At 39.7% G+C, this 27,121-nt stretch overlaps 4 protein-coding genes across 11 annotated transcripts in view; 1 reads left to right on the top strand and 3 right to left on the bottom strand.

Annotated features, from left to right (window-relative positions):
• LOC127531969 (zinc finger protein OZF-like) overlaps positions 1 to 27,121 on the top strand; it is a 146,092-nt gene that overhangs the window by 34,592 nt on the left and 84,379 nt on the right. The gene's annotated exons all lie outside the window — the stretch shown is intronic.
• The window catches only part of LOC127532015 (zinc finger protein 239-like), a 140,632-nt gene that overhangs the window by 44,389 nt on the left and 69,122 nt on the right, over positions 1 to 27,121 (bottom strand). The window lies entirely within an intron of this gene.
• On the bottom strand, positions 11,853 to 19,985 carry LOC127531997 (sterile alpha motif domain-containing protein 3-like). 2 transcript variants are annotated; one of them, XR_007939233.1, is made up of 5 exons: positions 19,696 to 19,985; positions 15,692 to 16,690; positions 14,337 to 14,429; positions 12,210 to 13,215; positions 11,853 to 12,045 (listed from the first exon to the last, which is right to left on the bottom strand). XR_007939233.1 is itself a non-coding variant. In XM_051942913.1 (5 exons), the coding sequence occupies exons 2-5, from the start codon at positions 16,670 to 16,672 to the stop codon at positions 12,895 to 12,897; spliced, it is 1,551 nt and encodes a 516-aa protein (XP_051798873.1). In that variant the 5' UTR covers positions 16,673 to 16,690; positions 19,696 to 19,985; the 3' UTR covers positions 11,853 to 12,894. The 2 variants fall into 2 exon arrangements, 1 of the variants encoding a protein (XP_051798873.1); XM_051942913.1 differs by adding an exon at positions 14,979 to 15,134 and having other exon boundaries at positions 11,853 to 13,215.
• LOC127531938 (NACHT, LRR and PYD domains-containing protein 12-like) overlaps positions 20,645 to 27,121 on the bottom strand; it is a 452,657-nt gene continuing 446,180 nt past the window's right edge. The window contains exons 17-18 of the mRNA XM_051942410.1: positions 21,984 to 22,030; positions 20,645 to 21,833 (exon numbers count right to left, since the gene is read on the bottom strand). Coding sequence (XP_051798370.1) covers positions 21,295 to 21,833; positions 21,984 to 22,030 — 586 coding nt within the window. The 3' untranslated portion in view covers positions 20,645 to 21,294. The remainder of the gene's footprint in view (positions 21,834 to 21,983; positions 22,031 to 27,121) is intronic.

Here is a 27,121-nt window from a genome sequence, read left to right as displayed (position 1 = left end):
AGTCCATCAAACTCCTGAAGCTTGCAGATGACACCACCCTCAATGGACTCATCTCTGATGGGGATCAGCTTACAGACGGGAGGTAGACAACCTGGTGACCTGGTGTAGCTGGAACAACCTAGAGCTCAACACCCAGAAGACAGTGGAGATGGTGGTGGACTTCAGGAGGAACACAGCCCCCCCCTGCTCCCATCAAGCTCTCTGACTCCACAGTGCTCACCGCAGAGTCTTTCTGCTTTTTGGGATCCATCATCTCCTAGGACCTGAAGTGGGAGACGAACATCACCTTCATAACCAAGAAGGCACAGCAGAGGATGTACTTCCTGAGACAGCTGAAGAAGTTCAACCTACCAAAGACGATGATGGTGCACTTCTACACGGCCATCATATAGTCCATCCTCTCCTCCTCCATCACCATCTGGTACCCTACAGCCACTGCTCAGGACAAGAGCAGGCTGCAGCGCATCATCCGCTCTGCTGAGAAGGTGATCGGTTGTAACCTGCCATCTCTCCAGGATCTGTACACCTCTAGGCTTTTAAGGCGTGCAACCAAGATCCTGGCTGACCCCTCTCACCCTGGACACAAACTTTTTGAAACCCTCAGGCAAGAGGCTGCGGTCCATCAGGACTAAAACCTCCCCCCACAAGAACAGCTTCTTCCCCTCTGCTGCATCGCTGACAAACACTGCCCGTGCCACTGCAAATCAGCTCTGTTGACCGTATTAACTACTACTGCGTAGTAACTGCACATACCTTGTGTATTTAACCATATTTCTTACATCTCCTTACTTACTATTTTATTTTACTTATCTGTACTTGCACCAAGAGCACCAGAGAAAATTCCTTGTAAGTGTAAAAACCTACTTGGCAATAAAAACCTATGCTGATTCTGGTTCTGATTCTGATTCTGATATAAAAATATACATGTACAAAAACATAAAACATAACCAATGTCTGACAGAAGAAACAACAATGCAACATCCATCCATCCATTCTCTATACACCACTTTATCCTCACTAGGGTCATGGGGGGCTGCTGGAGTCTATCCCAGCTGACTCGGATGAAGGCAGGGGACACCCTGGACAGGTCACCAGTCTGTCACAGGGTTACATATACAGACACACAATCACACTCACATTCACACCTACGGACAATTTAGAGTAACCAATTAACCTCAGCATATTTTTGGACTGTGGGAGGAAGCCGGAGTACCCGGAGAAAACCCACCATGCACAGAGAGAACATGCAAACTCCATGCAGAAAGATCCCAGGCCGGGATTTGAACCAGGGATCTTCTTGCTGCAAGGCAAAAGTAGTAACCACTAGAGTTACTAGTAGTAACCTATTTTAAACAAATCTTGAAAAATTTTGAGTAATTTTGAATGAATTTCAAACTAATTCCAGATCACATTCAGACCATTTAAAGTCATTTTGGACAAATTTTGAGTCATTCTGTAACTTTTTATCTCACTTTGGAGTAGTTTTGAGTTATTTTGGACCAACTCAGGACTCATCTGTGAATCTTCTTCCACTTCCTGGCTTTTCAGTTCTTGTGTTCTTGGTCTCATTGGTCAGGTTCTTCTTGAAGCCTTGGAGGACGTTCTTGGTTTGTCTTCCAGCTGTTGGTTGGTCTGTATTTCTGCAGAGTGAATCTAACTGCTGAAGGAATGCATCTGTACTTCCTGTTCATGTGGTTCCAGCTGTAGCCTTCCTGTCTGAGTTTCCTGTGTTCTTTGTTTTAGTCGTTTTTATCTCTGAAGAACTTTCTAATGTGCTGCTTTATAAAGACACGAAGCACAGAAACTAAAACTGTGTCTAAATAAAAAGCAGGACCTTCATTAGTGGATCACTGGAACCAAAATGAGCCAAAACTCAACATTTCTTCTGTATTTTTATGGAACCAATCAGTTTTCAGGTTTTAATGTCTTTTTTAGGATGTGTTTAGTTTTCTGGCTGTGACTGAACTAAAAGAAATTACACTTGAAGACCTCAGAGGGATTGTTAGTGCAGGTTTCAAGTTCAAATCATTTCCATCCTACAACTGTTGAACTGAAGTTCTGCTGAAAAGAACAACTCATGTTTAGAGCTGCCTGACAAACACAAATGATATTTACTGATAAAACATTGATTTCAGCATCAGTTTGAGAACTCCTGCTGGTTGGAAACACCCCAACATGTCTGAAGATTTGCTTTTAGGGAAAAAGATTTATTTAATATTTTAATTGTGCTACAACAATGTTGTTTTTGAGTTAAAATACGACGAATGAGTCAATCAATGTTATGTTCTATAGATATAGAAAAGATAAAAACCAGTTTAAAGTGTCTTTTACTCACCTTCAGATGGAGAAAAGGAGCTGCGACATGAAGACAGTAAGAGCAGAACTATTTTAGTGGAAAAGGAAGGGTCATGACATCACTGTTGTCAGGGCAACGAAGCAGGAAACAGATTTCTACCTTATCAGACAACACCACTTCCTTCATTCAGATGCCTGCCTCTGGATCTGGACTTCTTAGAGTTCACTCACACACAAGAACTTGTGTTTTTAAAGGCTTCATCCAACCAGTAGAAGTTTGCCCAGCTATTTGAAATCCACAGCTACACCATCTTACCAGCTCAGAAAGAGAAAACAGGAATCAGGACATTGAAACTGTGCACTTTGAGAGAGGAGCAGCTGGGAGAAAAAGAATAGTCACATCCCCAGACCAGCTTTACAACTTACTGGAACTTCAGATGTCTGTCCATGTGTACATCATGGTATCTGTGAAATATTAGCTCAGTATGTCAGATACTTTCTTAGAGGTTTTTCAGTGGACTGTAGACCCAGTTTCACTAGTTTTTTTCCCCTCACATTTAAATTTGAGGCTGTTTGAATATCAATATCTCAAGAACAATTCTCGTTAAATCCTGAAACTTTCACTTGTTTGTCTTGCTAACATCAGCAGATCAGATTGCTGTTAAATACTGCAGTGGAAAAAAGCTTGATTGTTGTTTTGTAATATTTCAAAGGGTTTTCATTCCTTTCACCAGTGAGAAAATAAAATCAGTCCAGTCCAGTGATAATAATAAACTTTATTTATAAAGCGCTTTACAAGTAACTCAAAGTTCATTTTAACTCCTGCTTTAATGCTGTGATGGCAGATAGTGTTCACAGAAATATTCTGAACTTCAGATACATTAAATGTCCGCCAGAAAAACGCAGACTTTAGCCTGATAAGTTGTCAAGTGAGTTAGGAGAACAGGTAGGGAAGGGAATCCAACAGAGCACTTAGTTATGTCAGTCAAGTCAAACCAAACTAACTAGAGAACTCCATCTAGCAAATCCTGTGTGGGAAGTGCAAACAGAGACCAGGATGGAGCACAGTTTGAAAAGACAGCTAGCCCTTGTAATGAGACTGTGGGGTTTCTGCCCTTCACTTCCTCTACACAGAGTTCTTGGTACAATCTTTCATCCAGTCCAGAGTTTCACCTGGTTGCTCAGTTCAGATGAAGTGGATTCAATAAATGGATAGAACAAATGAAATGATCAAAACAATCCAGCTTTAATAATCCCCCAAATAAAAGAGCACCTACAGCACTTCCAGTGTCCACTAAATAAAGACCAGTTTAACCCTGGAGACATAACATGAATGAAGAATTCAGAGGCCTGGAAAAGCTGAACTCCTTGTCTGTGGCACCATCCTGGATCCACGGTTCAAAGAGGTTGGCTTTAGAAATCCAAGCAGTGCTCAGGCTGCTGCTGAAAGGCCTTATTGAAGAGTCAACAGAAGATGGTCCGCTGGAGAATTCATCATCATCTACCAGTGAAGAGAACTACAACTTGTGGGCTTTGCTGGACAGAATGTAGAGTCCCAGCACCACACCAGCTGTAGTGGAGATCCAGAGGTTTGTATATGGAGTACTGCTGGAATATCAGCTGTTTCAGTCACTCATTTGTTGCCTTTCTGTCTGTCTCAAATATTTGAAGCTTTGAATCTTACCGAAAGCCTCAGAGCTTCTTGACGTTCACCTCCATCACTACTGAATGTAAAAACACCAGGAGCTGAACTGAACCAGGAGCAGAACTAACTGTTGCTTTGTTCTCGGTCCAGCAGAGTGAAGACTGAGGTCTGCTTTTCTGCTCTGAGGAGTGATTGGCTGAACCACTCCCACCTGCTGGCTCCAGATCAGCTGATTGCAGACGCAGAACACCTGCTGCCTCCTGCCCCAGCTGCACCTGATTAATGTCAGGAAGGGCGGGGGAGAGGACTGCCCCATATGGAGCCTGGTACCACGGACGGGGAAAAAGGAAACATAGAATGATTAAAAAAAAGAGAGAAAAATTAAGACACAAAATGATTAAAAATTGGACAAATTAAGACACAATGAGAAAAATGAGGCAAATTATGATACAAAATGGTAAAAATGAGACAAAATGAGGCCAAAATTACAGAAAAAAAAAGACTGAAAATGTCAGAAATTGAAAGAGTTAGGACATAACGACACAAAGAAGACATAGAACGGTAAAAAAAGAGACAAATTAAGACAGCAAATGGTGAAAGAAATGAAGGTGTTCAGAGGTCAGACATCCATCCTTCCTTCCATCCATTTTTATCCTCAGTAGGACTGCAGGGGTGGGGGTGGGGTGCTGGAGTCTATCCCAGCTGACTCAAGCAAAGGCAGGGGACACCCTGGACAGGTCACCAGTCTGTCACAGGGCGACATATACAGACACACAATCACACTCACAGAAAATTTAGAGTAACCAATTAACCTCAGTATATTTTTGGACTGTGGGAGGAAGCCGGAGTGCTCAGAGAAAACCCACACCTGCCCAGGGAGAACATGCTGGGATTTGAACCAGGGATCTTCTTACTGTAAGGCAGAAGTGCTAACCACTTAGTCCACTGTGCAGCCCAGAGCTTAGACAGAGAAAGGGAAATCAGAGACTATCTCTGGTCCAGCTGGTCCTCATGGATGAATATTACTTTAGTTCATTCATACCATGTGATATTAATGTGGTAAAAATCTAATTACCTTTCATAAAAATACTGATTTTTGTCCTGAATGTATTTTAAAGTTTTGACCTGTTTTAAAATTTGTTTTGTTTTTTTTACAGTTAATGTTTAAATTAGAACTTTTTTCCTTTGATTTTACTGTAATTGATCAAAACAGTGAAAATCTATGAAGGAACAGTAAACTGGTTAAAAAGTGACAGTTAAATATTCATTATTGACAGGATCTATTCTGTAAAACGACAATAAAATATCAAGGTACCCTTTGAGCTTTTCATGAGCGATGGGAGCACAAACAGAGACGAACACATATCAGCCGTTCTGATCACTGACTGGGTTCTTCTACGGAACGTCTCCTGGAAACTCTGACACAAAGAAACACAAAGAAACTGTAAACACCACAGACCACTCACAATAAGACACATGTGAACTTTTCCCTCTGATATGGATGCATTTGGTCCTCATCACTGCTCCGAAAGACGTTTGAAAAGAAGAACAAATCTACCACAATCCTGACTGGCTTTGACTAAAAGAAGAACAGAACAGAGAAACAAAGACGAGTTTTACTGGATGTTTGAGAGAACAGAAAGCTCATTTCATCACTTCTTTTTTACTGCATGTGGCTCTGGAGACACTGGTAAAGATACGACCACGAATATGAATAAAATGACGAAAATATGAGATAAAACTACCATAAATATGTTTAAAATGAGCAAAATATGAGGTAAAACTACCACAAATATGTATAAAATGACCAAAATATGAGATAAAACTACCACAAATATGTATAAAATGACCAAAATATGAGATAAAACTACCACAGATATGTATAAAATGACCAAAATATGAGATAAAACTACCACAGATATGTATAAAATGATCAAAACATGATTTGTTGATTGGTTCGTAACATTTCAGTATTATTGATTATTGAGTTACAGGGACAGAGGTTTGTGTGTGAGTCTCTGCTGCCATCTAGTGGTGGATCATCAACATGACTTTTCCAAGATTGAATCCCAGAGAGTCCTGACTTGTTAGTTGGATCAGAGAGACTTCTGGCTTGATTTTCAAAGTTGTCTTTATTTCCTTAAATACCAGGGGACTTAAAGACAGTACTAAGAGAAAGGATGGATTTTTATTTTACAAAGGACAACAGGCACAAGGTGTTTTCTTTTTTTTACAAGAGACTCATGTCACTGAAGAGGATTTCATATTTTGAAGCAAACAATGAGGAGACACAATTTAGTTTCTCCAAGGAACTATCAGATGTGTGGGAACAGCCATAAGCATGAATAAGTGTCCAGGAAACGTCATGGAATCTAAAGGAGACATGGAAGGACACTGGATTACTGCAGTTTGAATATTAAGGGACAACATGGATCCCCCTAAACGTTTATGGATGGAATGGAGAATCTGAGAACAACATTTTGATATTATAAGAGAATTTCAAAAAAAATAACCAACTGATCATATTTTAGTGAATTGTGTTCCTGACCAATGGTTGGATAGACTCCCTACCAAACATGTGGAGCACAAATACAATCAAAACATCAAAACATTTGGCACAAATGGACACATAATGATCCTCATTTCAGACAGTTTTCATGGATCAGGTCTCATGAAGCTGTAAATCAAGAACAGATCTGTGGCTGACAACTCGAGAAATGTTCAAATGTGTCTGTCAGACTGAAATGTGAGCGGCTCCTACTACTGATCCCTGTGGAATTACTGTTTCATTAATGCCTGAAACAGGAAGAACATTTAGACAGAAAGACTGGAAATTCAACGCTGGTTTCTGAGAAGATGAGCAGAACTGTAGTATGGAGAGAAAAATCTGATCTTCAGTTCACCCTCGTGTCGTCCTGAGGCTCAGATTGATCCGTTTTAAAGTTTAAAATGTGGAGAAAAAAATATTTTCACAGTGAAACTTCTGATGTCCACATTTTAACATTTTTGGGAAATTTTGAACATTTTTTGGTGGAAAAAAGGAAACGTTAGACATGTTTCTAAAGAACATTCACATAAAAATCAACCAAAATCCAGTAAATTCTCTGCATTTTGGTTGATTTTTATGTGAATGTTCTCAAAGAAAATATCAGAAGTTTTACTGATAAATATGGAATCATTTTAGATATTTTTAGGATTTTTTGGAAGATTTTTACTCATTTTATGAAAATATTTACAAGAATTTTCCAGCCAAATTAGGGGGATTTTGTTTTGTTTTTAAAATAAAAGTTTTAAGGAATTATTGTAATTTTCTTCCTGAAGGTTTTACACATTTTCAGAAATTTGTGGAATTTTTTTTGATGAATTTTTAAAAAAATTTTCAGAGCAGGAAACAATGTTTTTGGTGAATGAAGACAACAGGAGGGTTAAAGTCAGACGATGGCGTTGGTTCTTCTGGAAGTAAATGTGAATTTTTCCAACATAAAGTGAGAGAAAACTCAGTAGATTGTGGTCAAAGAATGTGTCAGAAAGCCAAAGAATGAGAAAGACAGTTGATGAATGATATGAATGAGTGTTGTAAAATGAATGTGTTCTCTGATAGGAAGAAAGAAGAAGTGATTGGGTTCCAATCTAAAGGAGATGAATTGGATTGGAATAAAGCACCAGGTGCATTTCTAGCATCCAGAGCTAAATGGATGGAAGATGGGGAGAAAAACAGTTCCTATTTCAGTGGATTAGAGAGAAATGCAATCAGCCTCTAAATGTTGATGATCAAACTGGGAGCAATCCAGAAGAAAGAGCAGATGAAAGATTTAGATTCTATCAGCATTTACATTCAGCAGCTTTTTCTTTCAAAAGTCAAAGCATTTCTTCCTCAGACTGACTTTAAAAGCACGTGTTTGGAGAGATTGATAGAGCTGGAATGAAAATGTCTTTGGGGAAATCAGCGGCTCCAGATGGACTTGCAACCAACTTTGATCCGTTTTTCTGGGCTGATATTAGAGAATGACTGTTTGAAGCATTCAAAGAAGCTTTCAATCAGGGAGTCACACTCATTTTAGTTCAGGTTCCACATTTAGCCCAGTTTGATCTCAAGTGGGCCGGACCGCTTTTTACTACAAAAGTCAGATTAAAAAAGACACAAAATGAGACAAAACCAGACAAAATATTGTGAAAATGAGACAGAAAAGGACAAAAGAACAATCTAGTATTTGACTTTGTGATCATGGTCTAGAAATGATTTTAAATGGATACTTTGACTCATTTACAATCTGCAGTTCATGTCTTCTCTGGAATTTGGACACTTTGATGATGATTGATGGATTGTGCTCATTTGGTAGAGGATGCTGCTTTTACACTCTTTCTACATTCATTGAAAGCTTCTGACAAGCTTCAACACCACTTTATTTGACATTCACTGCATTATTTTGGAGTGAAAATTCATTCATATGCTCTCAGTGTTGTCCAGCAGAATTCCTTCAATGTGGAACTACTAGAAGATGAGATGTTAACAGGAGCAAACACCAAGGAGACCCATCAGTCCTCTGCTGTTTATTATTAGCTCTGGATATCAACCCTCCTGTTGGCTTCATTTACGCCACCAAAAAACAGGGAAAAAATCCAGAAATTCAGCAAAAAATTCACCAAATTTCTGAAAATGTGCAAAAACCTTCAGGAAGAAAATTCCAATAATTCCTTAAAAGTTTTATTTGAAAAAATCTAAACAAAATCCCCCTAATTTGGCAGGAAAATTCTTGTAAATATTTTCAAAAAATGAGTAAAATCTTCCAAAAAATCCTAAAAATATTTAAAGTGATTCCATATTTATCAGTAAAACTTCTGATATTTTCTTTAAGAACATTCACATAAAAATCAACCAGAATCCAGAGAATTTACTGGATTTTGGTTGATTTTTATGTGAATGTTCTTTAGAAACATTTCTTCTTTTTCCACCAAAAAATGCTCAAAAATGTCCCAAAAATGTTAAAATGTGGACATCAGAAGTTTCACTGTGGAAAATATTTATTATTTTCCACATTTTCAAACTTTAAAACGACACGAGGGTTAAAACAATGAAACTCTAAAAGCATTTAATAACGACACAGTCAGCAGATGATCCAACGTTATTTTAAAGCTGTGTGTATTTTCCAGAAGCCTCAGGGTTTGATTGAAACTAAATGTGAGATCTGATCCATTCACCAGAAAACACAAACTTTACTTCAGAATATTCCAGTAAAAATGAGCTGAAACATTTGGGAGAAACTATCAGTAAAATATGATCAACAGGGAAACTTCTAACATTCTGATTGTTGGAAATCAAATCTAAAATCCTTGAAGATCTGCTTCCAAAGGAATCTTTCATATTTGGTAGAATATTGAGGACAGAAATGGAAGGATTTCAGGATGAATTTATCCAGCAGATTCTTGATGTGTTTCACATGGATGGATGAAGAAAATCCAGCAGATTGACTGTGATGTGATTTGATGCTAAAAGGTGATGTGGTAAAATGAGTAGAGGAGGGGCTTTGAATGTCACTGATTTACAAACAATGAATGGTTCCATGAAATGACTTTAGAAAACAGGAACATTATCTGTGCTTTACCTTAGCGCCTCATCTTTGTCTCATTCTCTTTAACATGTGATTTCCATCCTTTAAATGATCACATTTCCACATGCAGCTGTTCTTCTACTGGAAAATGCTTTAAAGCAGAACTTCAGTCCACACAAAGCTACAATGTGGAAGAACAGGAGGATTTGTACAGGAGGAAATGTGTCTTTGTGAAGGATTGGATGGAGAAAGGAACACACTGAATGGATGAAGATGTTCTAGTGATTTTCAAACTAAACTGACTTCAGATTGCTGCTAGAAACAACATTCTCTGCTAATCAAAGCTGTTCCAGTGATCAAAGGAATGTTCCAGAATTCATCTGAACTCCTCATTCTAACACGCTGTTTATTGACAGATCAACATTTTTAGACGTTAAATGTTAGAACAACATTGTGAGATGATCAGGAACTAAAGAATGTTTTCCTCTTCCTGCTCAAAGAAAAGTTGGATCTCCAACATTTCCACAGACTGACTATCAAAGTCACAAGCAGATATTTGTCTTTTCCTTTCTGAGCTGAAATGAAACAAGTTCATTTCTAAACTCTTTCTGATGTTTCTCCATGTAGAGAATGTTCCAGAAGGAGATTTCATGTGGAGAAGAACACGTGCCCATTGATGGAGAAGATGTGAACCTCCAGAACATCTGTTCTCCTCCTGAACTATTGTGAGGAGCTTTAGGGACACAATCATGAATGGTTGCTAACAAACAACGTTCAACCTGTCTGTGAATACAATTCTATCAAGTTTGCTCTCTTTATGCACAACAAACATTTGGAATTTATGTGGAATCATAGAATGAGAACTGGTGAGTTTTAGACACACAGATGTAGATTTTTGAAGGCTGCTCTGAGTTTGAAACTTTTCTTTTCCTCCTTAATCAAACTGTCAAATAGAAGTTCCTTCAGACTGTCTCAGATTCTCATGTTATAAACTGATTGACCCCTGAGAAGTTCATTTATTTGAAGCTGTCTGATTTGATTATTCTATTTTTCTTTCTTTTCTGCTTCTCTTCTGCTTGGACCAGGGGAATTGTAGGACACAGTTGGTGCCTATTTGTTGTTAAATTATGCTTAATAAAAGATAAAACTACAAAGACCGAGGAGGAAACTTTCAGAGGAAACTCAAGTATTTTGGGAATACTGCTGTTATTGTGACACTAAATGTAGTTTTCAGATGATTCGAGGTGAGAAAGTGGTTGTAAAAACGTCCAATGTGTGGTCAGTTTATCCAGATGAAGCTGATAAAAAATGAGCTCCAACGGTTTCAGAGATGTGAGGTCCAGGTTAGACAGCTCTGATGGACGGTCAGCCTCACTGTAGAGCTCCTTATCTGGACCAGACTTTACAATCTGCTGCTCTGACGCTTCTATAGCACTTCAACAGGATATTAGTAGTTTATGTTGATCTAACCGTCACACTTTGACCTCATACTTTATTTGGATTGTTCACAGAAAAATCACTTGGAAAGAAGTTCAAGTTCACAACTTTAGATTGTTCATGTTTTACTTGGTGACTGACTGTAATAATTAAAACATAAAACATCATTTTTTTTATTTTATTTATCAACCACTGCAATGAAAATAAAAACTAAGTTAGACATTGATTACAGCACAAGATCTGTTCAAAGAATTTAGACCATGGAAGGGTTCAAATACACCAAAATGTGAGGAAGACCTCCTTTAACGGCCAAACAGAACATTTATAGAATTAAACAGGCTAAAAAACGTTGAATTTACAGAGTTCAATGTAATCTGGATAGTCCTGGTGGGTTTAAATTCTACTGGAATCATATCGATGCTGAAAAAATTTTAATCCAGAGATAGCTAGGGTTATGGGAGCTTTGATGGAAAAATAAAATCTGGTAGAATTTGTTGACGAAACCACACTCAAAAAAATGATTTGTTCAATTTACACAATATACTTATGTCAACAATTTCCACATAACTGAGTTATGTTCATACGAATTACAGAGGGAAGAACTCATTTATGTAAAACCAACAAGACTGTATTAAGTCACTTTTATGTCAACTGGTCAAGTTCGCCTCAATTGAAAAGGTAATGCTCCACTAACTAAACATACATTCATTGCAGTAGCCTAACTCACTTACATAACTTACACTCAACTGCACTGAGTAAAACCAAATGAACAACTCCTCCTCGTTCCAACTTAACTGCTTTGAATTAGCAATACTTGTAGTGTTCCATTATAGTAAAGAAATGACTTTATGTTGGACTTACTAAACCTGGTTATGTCAACAAATTTCCACACAATGTAGTTAAATAAAACTCAAATAACAATACCATGTTCTGAAAACATTTATTACACAGAAATCCAAAATTTAAAGGCAGACATTTTTTCAACATGTTGTTGCCTCCTCTTTTTTTTTTTAGAAAATGTCTAATATGGTTGTTACAAACTGCCTAATGAAAATAATTACATCTAAATTGCTGAAAAATATCTGAATCTGAATTGATCACAATACTGAACAGTGAGACCTTTGGAATTGTGAACACACATTTGTGTAAAGTTAAAACACTCAAAATAATATTTTGCTTTATGCCACTTCAGCACTGTATGAAACTGCTCAATGAAAACAAATGCATCTTAATTGCTTAAAAGCATCTGAATCTGAATTGATCACAATACTGAATAGTGAGACCTTTGGAATTGTGAACACACATTTGTGTAAAGTATAAACCCTCAAAATAATATTTTCCTTCATGCCACTTCAGCACTGTAGGAAGGCATTCACATTTGAACTAAAAAAAAAAAATAGTCCACAACAGTCTGTGAGAATGCATTTTCCACAAACATTGCCAAATCTTACGACAGAGAACTTGAACTGGTTTGTTTCTCCTCAGTGCTACCATTATCAGTATTCACCCATCGCTGTCCATTTCTCACTGTTCTCCTCTTGTCATTGTCTTTTTTTAAGGTTATGTTTTGCTCCTTTTGGCAAAGTCTGTTCAACAGTTAGGCATCCAATAACTTCCTAACTTCAGCACTGAGTGAAGCAAAAAAGGTGTCTAGAATTCAAATATGAACCAAAAAAACAACAACAACTAGTCCGCAACAGTCTGTGAGGAGAAGGCATTTACCACAAACATTGCCAAATCTTTTGATGGAGAACTTGGAATTTTTTGTTGATGTTATGTTATCACTCTCCATTCCTCATTGTCCATTACTCGTCAATGTTGATCCCTTCTGCAACTTCTAATTTGTCTTTGGTGAAGTTATGTTCTGCTCTTTTTGTGAAAGTCCATTAAACAGTTAGGCATCCAATCTGCAACATTGAGTCCATTCCTCAGTTTAACATGCAGATCAAAAAGCAACACAACACCTGTCTAAGGTGTTCCTTCAAAGAGTTTGTTCTTTAGCACTTGCACCTTTGTTGGCAGTTTGTTGGCATCTAGTTCTATGACAAGCTTCTGCAGAACTTCAAATGTATACTTGAGATTTGTTGGATAGCTCAAGTCAAGTGAGTACATGAGGCCAAGCAAAATGGCAACAGCATTCGCGATGTTGCCAAGTTCATCGAGCACATTCAGTCCTTCAATGATTATACCAACATCCGCCAGGCAATCTGTGGGCTCTGCACCTTCAACAGTGATGGCATAAATTCCCAGGACTGTCTCGTCCATAGCCTTCTGGTTGTCTTCAACATCCTCAGAAAGAGAAAAAAATAATCAGTTACAATATTCACATCAGAAAAGCACCTTTTTAAAAAAAGAAATACCATCCTCTCAGAATAATAAGCCTTAATTTTCTACTCACTCTTACACTGTTTTTTTTTTGTTTTTTTTTGCTGCCCCCAGAGATTCATATAAACCTAGATCTCTGACTGCATTTGGAATATTTAACAAGAGCTCCAGAGTCTTACTCAGCGTAAGGGTGAGAAAAACGAAAGCATATCATTCTGAGGGTATTTCTTTAAAGCGATAGTTTGGTTTGGAACAAGTTGGGTCCTATTCCCAGATACAGGGCAGAAATGACAACTACAACAGTGTTTATGTGCAACAGAATCCCAGAGCGCCGACACCAAGCCCCTCTCCCTGCTCTGTGCCTGGTTTGTCTGTGGTTGCCTCTGTGCTCAGACGGGGCCAGGTTTTAGTTCACTAAAATAAAGCATATAAACAGACACCTACTAGAAAAATGTGATATTGGTCTGCATTCACACTCTATTTAGAGAATTTTCGGCGCATTATTCGGCATTAGGGTCCCCAAAAACACTGATAAATAAGGCAGTAGTTCTCGGCGTGGCATAAAACGGCGCTACCTCCGCTACAGAGCTCAGTGTGGGACTTGCGGCCACAGCTGTGAGCAGGCTGGGTAGTCTATCGGTCTGCACGGCACGCAAGATGTAAACAACAGCTGGGAGCTTGCCAGGACGAATAGTCTGCAATAACAACGCAAAAAATGAGTGATTATATGAGCGAGGACGACCTGCCGTTCACTTTTTTCCGGTAAGCGTCCATTTATATGCTTTTTTTTAGTGGACCAGAAAATGGCCCCATCAGAGCGCAGAGGAAATGACAGACGGAGCAGGACACAGATCAGGGAGAGGGGCTTGGTGAAGGCGCACTGGGATTCTGTTGCACATAAACACTGTTGTAGGGGTCATTTCTGCCCTGTATCTGGAGATAGGACCCAACTTGTTCCAAACCAAAATATCACTTTAAAGTACCAACCTTAAACTAGTAGTTGACAAACTGCGATTAATGAAATTTCACTGAAGGGATTTTCTGTTATGAAGAAAGAAGAAGAAATGAGAGGACAGAATATTTACTATGTACCCTCGAATTAGGTGGTCAGGGTCTTCATTGACGTAGACCATGAGTGCTTTGAGCACGCAGGCTCTTCTTGTTTCAATGGCATCTGTCTGCGGTGAACAAGGTTCATATGACATTATATTGTTGCATCGTATAGCAGTATTACTACAGATTATCACTGTTTTACAATAAGTGCAAGTAAAGTATATGGTAAACTTTGGTTTTATTCTAAATGGCTTTCATATATATATATATATATATATATATATCATGGTAGAGACTGCGATTTGGTAGAAACTCCAGTCCTACCAGTAGAGATTTGTCAGGGCTAAGGTTAGACTTTTAAGGTTAGGGTCAGGGGTCAGATTTAAAGTTCCATCTCTACTGGTAGAGATTACAATCGCAATCTCTACTGGTAGAAACTCCAATTCTACCAAATCGCAGTCACTACCCTGACATACACACATATATATATATATATATATATATATATATATGAAAGCCGCTTCATGACGGCTTTTTTTTACATTGATGCAAGCAAACATTGCAATTATAGCTTTTCGCAGAGCATGCAGGTATAGAAAATAAGCACAGGAATTGTGGACCGGCCTGGGGCAGTCAGTAGACAGGTTTGTGGAAATGAATGAATTCAAAAATACCTTGTCCAAGTCTTTCATGATCTTCTTTATTTTCAATCCTGCCGCTCCCCCTTTCTTCTTCAGGATTGTTATCAGCCGTGCAGTGTGATGATCGAGCTGTTGCATAAATTTGGATCGCAGTGGCACAGTGGTGATCCCAGTAAACTCTGCTTCCACCTGCAGACATTAAAAAGTAAGAAAAAAACAGGACACAGGTCGGTTAAAACAAAATAAAAACTGGACCTTGTGACATCGTAAGAATACAAATTTGCCCCATAATCAGGTAGTGTGATTCTAAATTAATGCAATTTGGTTGGCAACATGAAAATCCAATAGTTATTTTTCCCCAAAGTTTTTATACATGTTGGATTCTGTAGCTGTTTTTGACAGCTACAGAATTTTGACAGCTTTGTTCTGGAAAATTACTATTATATGAATACAGACAGATAATCTTGTATTTCATATTTTTTATCTTGGGGCTATTATTAGAGTAGCATATAGCTTCTTTTAAAATAAACAGATTTTTATCATAGAAAAAAGATAACAGAGTCCAGTTTGCCCCATTAAAAACTGGTATCATCATTTACTCATCTGAAAGTAAACCAAAATTTCTATGTTGTGAGTAAATACATGTCTCAGGACATAGTTTTCTGAGCAAATTTGTTTTACATGTTTAGTGAAGATTTCTTGTGAAGTCATTCCTTTCACCTTAAAAATGCAATAATACTACTGACCTCTTGCTCAGAGAAGAGAGCTGGCCATCTCCTTTTGAACTCGGCAATGAAAGGCCTGTCTTCAATCACCTCATGTCTCCGATAAGCAAATGTCATTTCCATTTTTGCCTTAACCACCTGATGGTTGTTGCTCTTTTTCACTTCAGACAATAGTGCCAGCCTCTCTTCCTCAAGGCTATCCTGGGATTGTCCTGACGGATAATCAGGACAGTAGTTTACTTCTGCTCTTCTCGCTTTTTTCACTTGATTCGGAGATGTGCGTGAATCACCTTGTTTCCGCTTGAGGGAATTCACAGTCAGCTCAGTGCATCCAATGTTGCGCAGCATTGTGCGATAGTTTGCCATTTTATATTTTAAGCTTATCTTCCACCCATAAAACCCGGAAACAGAACCTTGCTCCTTTAAACATGGGTGTTTCTTCACGAGTGCTTTCGCTACATCATCAAATTCAGCACTGGATGGATAAGCTTTAAATTTGATGATCTGGGATGCCAAACTTTCGAGAATGTCTGACTTCAGTTTTGGACTTGGACTGAGCAGGGTACCATTATTTTGGAAGTCAGCATTCCCACGCTCGAGTTGGAGCTCAACATTGTAGGTGAATTCAGGCACAGGAAAGTTGTCCGGCCATGGCTCACATCTCAGGGATGACGACGAAGAGTCAGATGACAGGATGTCCGTGTCCACTGATGAAATAGAAGTAGTCTCTGAAGACAGGCAAAGGCTACTTGTTGGCAAAACACTTGGGAGGTAAATCACTTTGATGATAGCTTTGCTTTGGATCTCAGAGGTGGACTTCAGGTTTATGAACTCATCAAAATCCTTGTCCTTGTATTGTAGTCTGAAGTCTTCCAACACCTCACATTGTCTTTTTATCTCACTTTTTAGTTCCTCAACAGAAGCTGGTATTCCTGAAGGCAGGGATATTTTGGATGAGTCATTTTCTCCCAAGATGATGCAAAGCACTGCCGGTGTAGCCATACTGGTGAAGAGGTTATTCTGAAGAAAAGCAGAAAAACATTTTGAAACCATGTCATGTAAAATTCAAAAACACAAATTAATAAAAGTGTTCAAAATGCTTCTATTATTTTCTATCTCCTGAAGCATGGTAATTTCTTGATTTGCAAGTGACTTTGAAAATGAAGCCAGTCAACATCAAATGAAAACAAAGAATAATTACCAGAAACATGTATGTATCGTTTAAGGGTGACCATTCGGTGGGTTCCACACTTGTAGTCAACCAGAGGATAGTCATCAATCAGTTCGCTTAATTCAGCCAACACAACCTCTGCTGCTGAGGATGCCTGTATCTCAAATGCTCTGTAATGCTCTCTGTACCATGATGCCAATTTCTTGCAAATGAAGATTAATGTGTTTTCCAATATACACATTTGAAGTATCTCTGCAAATTCAGGTAATCCACCCACTGATCCATTCACAATGATCATTCCAGTTCTATACTGTAAGCCAAAAGCAGAGACATTATGTGCTACAGTAACTGTTTTGAGATCAGGGAACTTAAGACGTAGATGAAGTGCTACATCCTCTTTCATAATATCTACAGGAATTGAGGAGATGTGTGTCACATCAAAGGCAGATCTCTCATAACACCCTGAATACATGTGATAGCCAATCATCAGCTGGTGCTTATTCGCCAACGACAGTGTGATGTTTTTGAAACACTTTGTGTGCTGAACAACTTGTTTGAAAAAACTGTGTTTAGCCTCGAAGCGCATTGTCCAAAACATCACAAGGGGGCCAAACAACTTTATCATTTCTGGGTAGTGCTCCAGAAAGTGATGTTTTGGCAGCAGTCTCTGACTTGGAAAAACTCTCTGGTATCGTTGTCTGTGCTCTGAGATTTTACACTCCAGGAATGCCACAGACTCATCACAGTGAACAGGTGCAACCGCTAGCTCTACAATATCTTTTAAGACTAGAATCACATTCCAGGCTGGCTCATCTTCTGGGATCAAATGACCAATCATAAATGGTAACAGTCTTAACAGACACCAATTTTCGTGTGCGTTACCACCAATTGTTTTGCGGCGTGCAAAATTATGTGGCAGCAGGTGAGGGCGGTTTTTTTGTCACCCCACTTGTATTTGAAGTTTTTAATGAGATTATTAAGCTCAAAGAGTGTAAACAACTTCTTGGAAATGAGAAGCCCCAAGCAGTGTGCTAGTTCAACAGGGACTATGCCCTCTAAAAGATCATGAACTACATCAGGGGGATACCCTGATGTGACACAGAAGTGGGCAAGTCTCTCAGTGAAAACACAAGCTTTCTTCACCCCAAAGGAAGCACCTCCGTCTGCCTGTGCAGTATTGACATGCAACTGTTGAAGTTCTTTGTTTCTCAGTGTAAATACACCAGATTTCACTTCTTTGACTTGAGTTTCTTCTCGTTGAGCAATGCAAAATCGACAAAAATACTGGCCAGAGAAACTTTCGACGAAGCCAGCTAATCCGTGTGCTGCAAGGTTGTCTGATATGACACACTGAAGCGTCCCCTTCACAAATGTACCCAGATGTGAGACAAAGACACCTTGCTGCTCTAAGGTAAAAAGATCTTGGAGTAGTGGTTCAAGAATTCTGTGATAGCCATATGTCTTCACATCATCAGATTTACATAGGAGAGCCAGGTATATTGAAGTCAAAGACGAATGACTGCCAGGGGGCAAATTTCCCAAAATCCAATAAACAGCACACAGTTTGTGTGTTTTCCGAGATGTGCCGAGGGGGTTGCAAATTTCAAAATCATCAATATATAAACAGAGAGAGATTGTTAGTGCCTGTCCTGACAGAAACACATTATTCCTAAAGTGCTGTCCGTCCTCAAAGAATCTGTAATAATGTTGGTCACTCACTCTCTGTTGCAGTCCTCTTTTCTCAATAATCTTGCTAAACACGTCCTTTTGATTGAGTAGCTGCTGTAAAACCTTTAGCAAAGGCACATACTGGAAACTACGTTTAGCTTTGGCATCGAGAATAAACTCAACGGGATCAACAATATCAAAATTTGTTCTGTAATATTGTTTCCGCTTGAACGCAGTGGCTAATGGCCCCTCCCTTCCCAAAGCTTTTGCTAAAGGATTAGATGAGGTGAGTGTGCACTTTAACTCATTGATGACTGTCTGACTGACTTGCAAGTTATGGTTAGTGAAGAAGTCACCAAGAATGTTGCCAGCTACAGGCACCAGGGCAGAACTTACCAAATACTGCAACTCATTTAGCAGTTCATCAACAGCAGAGGCTGGTACATGGAAACAATTCTCCAACTTCAATAACACAAATGCCACTTTCTGTTCTACAACTTTTTGCACATCCTCAGGTTCTGAAATCAGCGCACTATCCTCAAGTTCAACACCATCAATAAGCTCATCACTACCGCTCAGACATGCACCTTCTCCAAAAGAACAACTTTGTGAATCCTCTGTGGCATTTTGAACAATTCCAGCTTTTAAATCACTCAGTGTATATGTCCTATGCTTTCTGTTCTTGTGAGTTTGATATGTTCCATAAATATTCGTTTGAAAGAAACAATTCTCAAAAATGCAAGTTATGGTTTCATGTTTTTTTAGATGGCTGTTAATATGAATTAAAAAATCTTTCAGTGAAGCAATATGGCTATTTGAGCAATGGGGGCAGCTGAATGCTGTACTATCGACTGATGTTTGAGAGGTCTGATTAAAATGTGATCTACACAAGTGACTTCTTAGCGCATTCCAAGTTTTGAAAGTGCATGGACAATTTAAGTAGGTACATGGATAGGGGTGTTTACGGCCAAAGTGGCCATGTTTTAATCTATAGTGTTTCAGCAAGAGAGATCTTGACGTTTCCTCTGCAGCACACTCTTTACACTTCCACATTCAAAACACTGTAAACTAAACACACACAAAAAAAGTATTACCCCATATACAGTATTAGCTTTATGCCTGTGAATAATTTAAATATTTAAAGGGTTAAATGAAGTGAATTCTTGGTGGTGGACACTGTACTTACCAATACTGAAGAGCTTCAACAAATAAGGACTGTAGTCCTCAAGACATGAAGATGTAGGCATGCAGGGAATAGCTGTAAATACAATAAAAAACCGCGATGAGCCAACCACAGTGCGCATAGCAAAATACACTCGGACATTTTCTGCCCTTCTATTTGTTCACTTCGTGATGATATCTCACTTTTTCTTCTCCCAAAATCATCGATTCCCTCCTGTTGAATCTCTCCTGCTGTGCTGCCATAGTATTCGCACAGAAAGTTGACTGTTTGTCTGAGAGAGTGAATGCCTGTTTATCTTAACTCCCCCACTCGGCTGGATGCTCCGTACCGGTCCGTAACCCCACTCCCCCGCAGCGCACCGTTCCATAACCCGCCCCCGCGCCCCCCGCCCATTTAGCACTTGACTTCCAAGTCGCTAGAAAAAAACGCGGAAAAAACTCCGCTAGCTTAACGCTAAAACTAAAATACAAGACTAAAATAAAGACCAGCTCTTCAAAAACACTCTGTACGAAGCCAGTAAAGCACTAGCCAGCCAGCAACTCATGCTAGCTGGCTGGTTCAATGACTTAGCCGGCTAGCTTATGAACAGTTCCAAGTTGGCTAACATGAGCTATCACGTCAGCTAGCTCACTAACACGTTATCGAGCTCATTCTGATATATTTTGGCAAGGCACAGCATCATGCACTATTGCTCTACAGTGTATCAAAAATATATACTTACACAGCACCGAACTCAACTGATATCGCCGCCAGATTGCCACCCGCCAATTCAGCGTCGGTCTACGGAAAACCATTTAGGACAATTTTAAGTGTGTTGGGATTGGTTGTGCGATTCACTCAACAGTGTTGGTTTGATTTTACTTAGCTGGCTGATTTAACTTTAACACGTTTTGATTTTAAGTTAAACTTACGAAAGCACATCAGGTTTTAAAATGAAACACAGAAATGTCAATTAAATTAAACATAGGTGCATTTATTTAACTCAACATCTCACAGAGTTCACTTTTTTGAGTGCAGAAATTCAGAATCTTATTAAAAAAACTTATGAAAAAACACTGAACCACTTATTTATTGTAAAAATGAAAAATGGATCTATCAATAAGACATAAATGACAGAAGAGCACAGAATACTTTGAAAAGAGTGATACAGATGAAGGAAGTTCTCATTTCATCACTAGAACAGGACTTAAAGACTCACATCAGGATCAAGTGTGGCTGCACAAAAAGCTGATTTTCACTGGACAATAATGTGTGAAAGTCTGTCAGCAGTTTGGAGATTCACTGCTTCCTCTCTCATTTCACACTTTGTGCAGCTCAAATGCTTTTAGTTCAAGTGAGTGTCAGAGGAACACCACATCCTGATTTTCACTCTCAACATTTGGCTGGAAAAAGACGCAAACACCACATTTGGCTCCTGGAATAATCACAACTTCCATCTTTGAAGAGGAACAAGTTTACAAGGAATCATTTAGAAGGATTTGACAAAGAAACACATTTAATCCATGAATGTGAAAACATGTTTGTGAGGGACAGAGTCATGGAGAGACTCAACTATCTGTTCAACACTGTTTCTCTACCAGGAGGAGACTCTGGAGACTCAACTCAGCACAGAGACACTGAGGAACCAGACCTGGACCAGTAGAACCCAAATCCAGGATAGAGAGTTTCAGTGAATGTGGTGTTGAAGGTGTGGAGGTGGATCAGAGAGTCAGAGGAGACTCTGTAGAAGGACAGAGTTCCAGCAGGAACGTCCACATAAACTGAAACTCTGTGAGAGTCTGAAGATGACCTGATGCATGTTTGACTGTTATTGTGCCAGACAGAGTAACCATTATCATCATAATCAGAGCAGCTCAGACTCCAGGACTGATGATTCCATCCAAACCTACAGTCATCACTGTCTCCTTTCCTTCTGATTCCTCTGTAACTCACTGATATATAAACCTCTCCCCTCCACTTCACCTCCCAGTAACAGCGACCAGTCAGACCAGTTCTACACAGCAGCTGAGGCCAGTAGTCAAACCTGGCTGGATGATAAAGACACGACTGAACCTTCTTCACACATGTCACCTTCCTGTTGTTGTCAGACAGTTTGAGGTTTCCGTTTACTGTGTTTCTGTCGACTGTGAGTTGACAGGAATCTAATGGAGAGAACAAACACAACACAGCTGCAGTTATTGATGGATCATGTGATCAGTATTAAAGCTTTGATGATGACCTCAGAGATGTGACACTTTGAAGATGCTTGAATGTGCCGCTTTGTTTCCATCAATCCATTCAAACACACTTACACTTCCTCAGACCTGGTGTCAACCATCGGACTCCAGCAGGCGTCACCCTGAAAGGAGGAGGACGGTCAGAGCAGCAGAGACTCTTTCAGCAGCACACATGGACGTTACATGGCTCTCACACTGTTTCACTGATAAAGGACCAGTCCAACATGGAGACACACCTGAATGCAGCATCTCTAAAGTCCTGTACTGTGTTCGTCACGTTCCAGCTCAGTTTACACTCATTATTCAGCTTTACTCATTGATGCTTCCTCTGTTCATGGAGCTAGGCTAACAGTTCATCCTGCTTCCTGTCTTTGAAATAAGCTAGGCTAACAGTTCACCGTGCTTCCTGTCTTTGAGCTCAGCTAGGCTAACAGTTCACCCTGCTTCCTGTCTTTGAGGTAAGCTAGGCTAACAGTTTCCTCTGTTTTCAGTATTAATGCTAAGCTAGGCTAACAGGTTCCCTCTGCTGTCAGCATTAATGCTAAGCTAGGCTAACAGTTTCTCTCTGCTCTCAGCATTAATGCCAAGCTAGGCTAACAGTTTCCTCTGTTCTCAGTATTAAAGGGATAGTTCGGGATTTTTGACATGAATCTGTATGGCATCCCTGTCAGCAGTGTTGTTCATTCACACGGACTTACTGCCGACAGCGTCCAGTGAGCAGAGATCCTGTCCGGTTTTGGTCCAGATGAAGGTAGTCCGGCAAGTTTGCTGGGGTCACGAAAATAAAGTGTTTTCTTCTCAAACCAGTATGTGTTCGAAAGAGTGATATATTTGCATTACAAAACCGTTGTCCACGGAAAAGTCAGACCTCGTAAACGCTTGGCACTATTTTCTCTCCCTTCATATCACTCCGTGCTGCCTCCAGCTGGCAGCCGCGCAGGTTTCACTTTGCTTACTGCTCGTAAAGTTAACAACAACATGTCTGACTACGACAGCGACGATGAATATATTGACTTCAGCATTCAGCCAAGGGGATATCTTTATGAACCCGAATATAGTGAAGTCGAAATTCACCAGATGGAGTTAGAACGGGCAGAGAGAGAGAGAGAGAGAGAGTGGACAGAGAAGTGGAACAAGTTGAAGTTGGAGCCACAGCTGGAGCCGTGAGACACCGGGTGACTGATAAATGGTGGTGTACTTGTTTCAAGTGCGAAATAATGCCGATAAGGCAACAATTATATATATATATATATATATATATATAGTTATGAGAACCAAGTCGCCCTTTACCTGGACTCATAATAATACATACAGTAATAAATAAGTTATTGCATAGTTGATCACTTGTAAAGTATAAAGTTATAAAATTCAACCAGAAAACTGAGGAGGGAACACTTACTCTGAAGACAACTGACCGTCGGGTCCAGCTGGCCTGGGACGCTTCTTCCAGTTTATTTTAGGAATGTGGAAAAATGTCTGCAACACACCCTCATTTAGGAGTGCAGGGAAGTCATTATGATGTGTGATGCAGACAGAAGCTTGCAAGCTGGCCTCCTCCATCAATTAAAAGGTCTTGCATCATGCCACATGATGAGATCCCATTCGTGGCAGCAATAGGACTCCACCTCTGTCGGCAATAGTGTCAAGCGTTTACGAGGTCTGACTTTTTCTTGGACAAAGGTTTTGTAATGCAAATATATCACTCTTTCGAACACATATTGGTTTGAGAAGAAAACGCTTTATTTTCGTGACCCCAGCAAACTTGCCAGACTACCTTCGTCTGGACCAAAACCGGACAGGATCTCTGCTCACTGGACGCTGTCGGCAGTAAGTCCATGTGAATGAACAACACTGCTGATGGGGATGCCATACAGATTCATGTCAAAAATCCCGAACTATCCCTTTAATGCTAAGCTAGGCTAACAGTTTCCCTCTGCTCTCAGTGCTAATGCTAAGCGAGGCTAACACGTTCCCTCTGCTCTCAGAATTAATGCTAACAGTTTCCCTCTGCTCTCAGCATTAATGCTAAGCTAGGCTAACAGGTTTTCTCTGCTAGGCTAGTCATGGTGTGTAGCTGAGCTAACTGTTCTTCTGCTTCATTCTTGGTGTTTCTCTCTTCCACTGATTCTCAGGTGTTTTCTGTTCAGCCCCTCAGGAAGAAGGAAACATTTAGCGCCCCCTACCCTCCACCACCGCTAGAAACAGCATCATTAGTCTATGAATTATTACAAGGACACCTCTGTACATGAAGGAAAACTAAAAAGAAAGAAAAAAGAAAGAACTCTCGATCCACTTCCAACAAAGAACAACTTTATGAACCTTTTTTAGTTTAAAATGCATCAATTACCCTTAAAGTCAACAAATTTAATCCTTCTGGAAAATCTAAACATTTTAACCGACTCATTGATCCATTTGATGGTGAAAAATAACCTGAAATAAAATCAATAATCAATCAATCAAAGTGATCAGCATCATTCCCTCAGGAGCTCAACATAGAAACACTTCCACTGATTGAGCTGATTCTTAATCAGAATGATGAAGTCAGGATTAACGGCTACAATGAGCTTGTTGTTAACCAACAACTTTTCAAAGCATGTTTGAAGCGTGACGCTGCAACTCTCAGCTCCTGCTCAGTGTTTAGGAGGATCTGGACCTGGTCTCCAGCAGCAGAGAAGCCGGTCTCACAAAGATCAGCAGAAGAATGTCCACAGCCCCCAGAGTGGATTCTGCCTCTCTACACTCAGACACAATTCACTCAGAGTGTGAATCTCAGACGTTACGTTGATGAGCTGCTCCTCCTCTGCAGAGCTGGAACCAGTGGGAGCACTGGAAGCATCTCTCAGCCACTCATACTGGGAACTGTTTTCAGGGAACTACTTCTTAAACAATCCCATCAGTCATGAAATAAGCTGCTTCATACATTGAATCACTGAGGCGGCATCATAGCCGCTGGTTTCTACAAATTCCTACAGGTTCTCCAATCAGTCAGTATCTCCTCCATCCAGTGGCTGCCCCACATCGCTAGCTTTCCACTAAACAGCTCATCTAGTCTGTGACCTGAGGGAGGAGTTTATCTTTCCCTTCAAGCTGCACATTTACTTCATTTAGCATCCAAATGTGTCCCTCAGTGTAAGAGCCATAATTGAAAAATAGCAATTTTGATCGGAAGTTAATAGTTTTAAAATTAGTATAGAGTTAGTTAGTAGATAGTTTTGAACTGCATAGGTTTTAGTTTGCCTGATTACAAAATGTATGTGTATGCCCCTTTAATTTTTGTGTGGAGTCATTACGACAGGTTTGCATATGTGCATGAGAGCTGTGACGAAGAAGGGGAGCATAATTTTTTCTACCGGATGAACATGCGGAATGTATCTTTGTTTATTTTTGGTTTTTCTAGAGTAAACATTTTAACTTGAAGTACACCTCATGTTTTTATTCGTGTACGATTAATAACCCTTGACGCAGCCCAGTGGCCTTCAAAGAAGAGGAAAGAAGAAAGGCCACATCATTAGTAGAAAAAAAGTGCTCGCAACGAACGACCCGAAAAGGAGCGACATCTCGACATGAAGAAATAAGAAGACGCAAACGTCGGAACGGAACGAGGATTGACGGTAAAAAGTTTCAATCAGAAATGCTGGCTCGCAGTGATGTTCTCCGCTCTGAAAGCCTTTGAAGTCCGTGCATGATTTAGAAGTTATGTTGCAACAATTGGATGTGTGAAGTTGCTTTACTCATTTGCACATAATTTATGCATGACTTTGCTGAAGAATGGCAGAAGAAGTGAACTTAATTGACGCGGCAGACATGGAAAATAAGAGACAGATTAAGCTGACAGAGAAAGCGCTGCAGGAGAAGCTGCGCAGACTTACTGGAGTCAGAAGAGGCGCGCTAGCCAAAATACATAGCAAGGAGAAAGAAATTGAAAATTTGATGAACGATGCTGACAATGTGCAAAAGGTGCAAGACTGCATGGAAAATGAGTTGTGTGTTCTTACAACCGAGTTTGAAAAGATTACTGACCAAGTGTGGGACCTTCTGTCAGAGGAAGATAAGGATGCAGATGATCACTGGGTTAAACCTAGGAAGTTGGAAATCACTAAGTTTGTGGAAAAAACGTACAAATGGATTAATGCTTTGCATAAAGGGGAAAAGATTAAGGATGATAAAACAACGGATAAGGATGAAAATGACGATGTAAGCCCTGAGGATAGTGTATCACAGGAGTCCGTGATCAAAGCAGCAAAAACTAAGAGCTCACTGGTTAGTCGCTCATCTGTCACATCCTCTAGATCATCATCAGTTCGTGCTGCTGCAGAAGCCAAGTTAGCTGGACTAATGGAATGTGCTGCTGTCTTGACACAAAAACAAGAGCTTGAACTTGAAGAAGCACGTATTAAAGCTAAGCTTGAAAAGCTGTCTTTAGAAGCAGATATTGCAGAAAAAAGAGCTCAAATAAGAGTTTTTAAGAAGTACGAAGGATCAGATGATGGTGATAACAGCTATGTTCGGTCTTATATAGCAAGTGAAACTGGAGTAGAAGAAAGTGAAAAGAAGCACACTTCAGTCAATAAAGTACCTAAAGCCGAAGTTAAGAGCCAATCCAGCCATCCACAAAGTACAGAGCCTCAAGTTGTAAGGCCAAAGCACATTGTCAGCACTGATGATGGCATTCTGCAAGTCATGCAGAAACAAAATATGATCACAGAGATGCTGGTTAGTCAACAGAAACAAGCTCAACTACCAGTTAAAGATGTTACAGTCTTCCGAGGTGACCCACTTACCTACAGATCGTTCATCAGAGCCTTTGAACAAGCAATCGAACAGAGAGCTGATAACGATCAGGACAAGTTATATTATTTGCAACAGTACACTGCAGGTGAACCACAAGAACTTGTGCGAAGTTGTGAGCACATGCCGCCTTACAGAGGGTTCAAGGAAGCGAAGAGACTGCTTCAGAAACATTATGGGGACGAGCTCATGATAGCCAGTGCTTATATTGATAAGGCGTTGAAGTGGCCACAAATTAAATCGGAAGATGGAAAATCACTGAATGCTTATGCTGTGTTTTTGACTGGATGTCGTAACACAATGGAAGATGTGGAATTTATGGAAGAGATGGATAACCCCACAAATATGAAAATAGTGGTGTCCAAACTGCCTTTTAAGGTCAGAGAAAAGTGGCGTAATGTGGCATACGAGATCTTGGAGAGGAG

This window comes from Acanthochromis polyacanthus, chromosome 22 (assembly GCF_021347895.1).
Source record: "Acanthochromis polyacanthus isolate Apoly-LR-REF ecotype Palm Island chromosome 22, KAUST_Apoly_ChrSc, whole genome shotgun sequence".
Taxonomy (NCBI): domain Eukaryota; kingdom Metazoa; phylum Chordata; class Actinopteri; family Pomacentridae; genus Acanthochromis; species Acanthochromis polyacanthus.
This window is presented reverse-complemented; position numbering and strand designations above follow the sequence as displayed.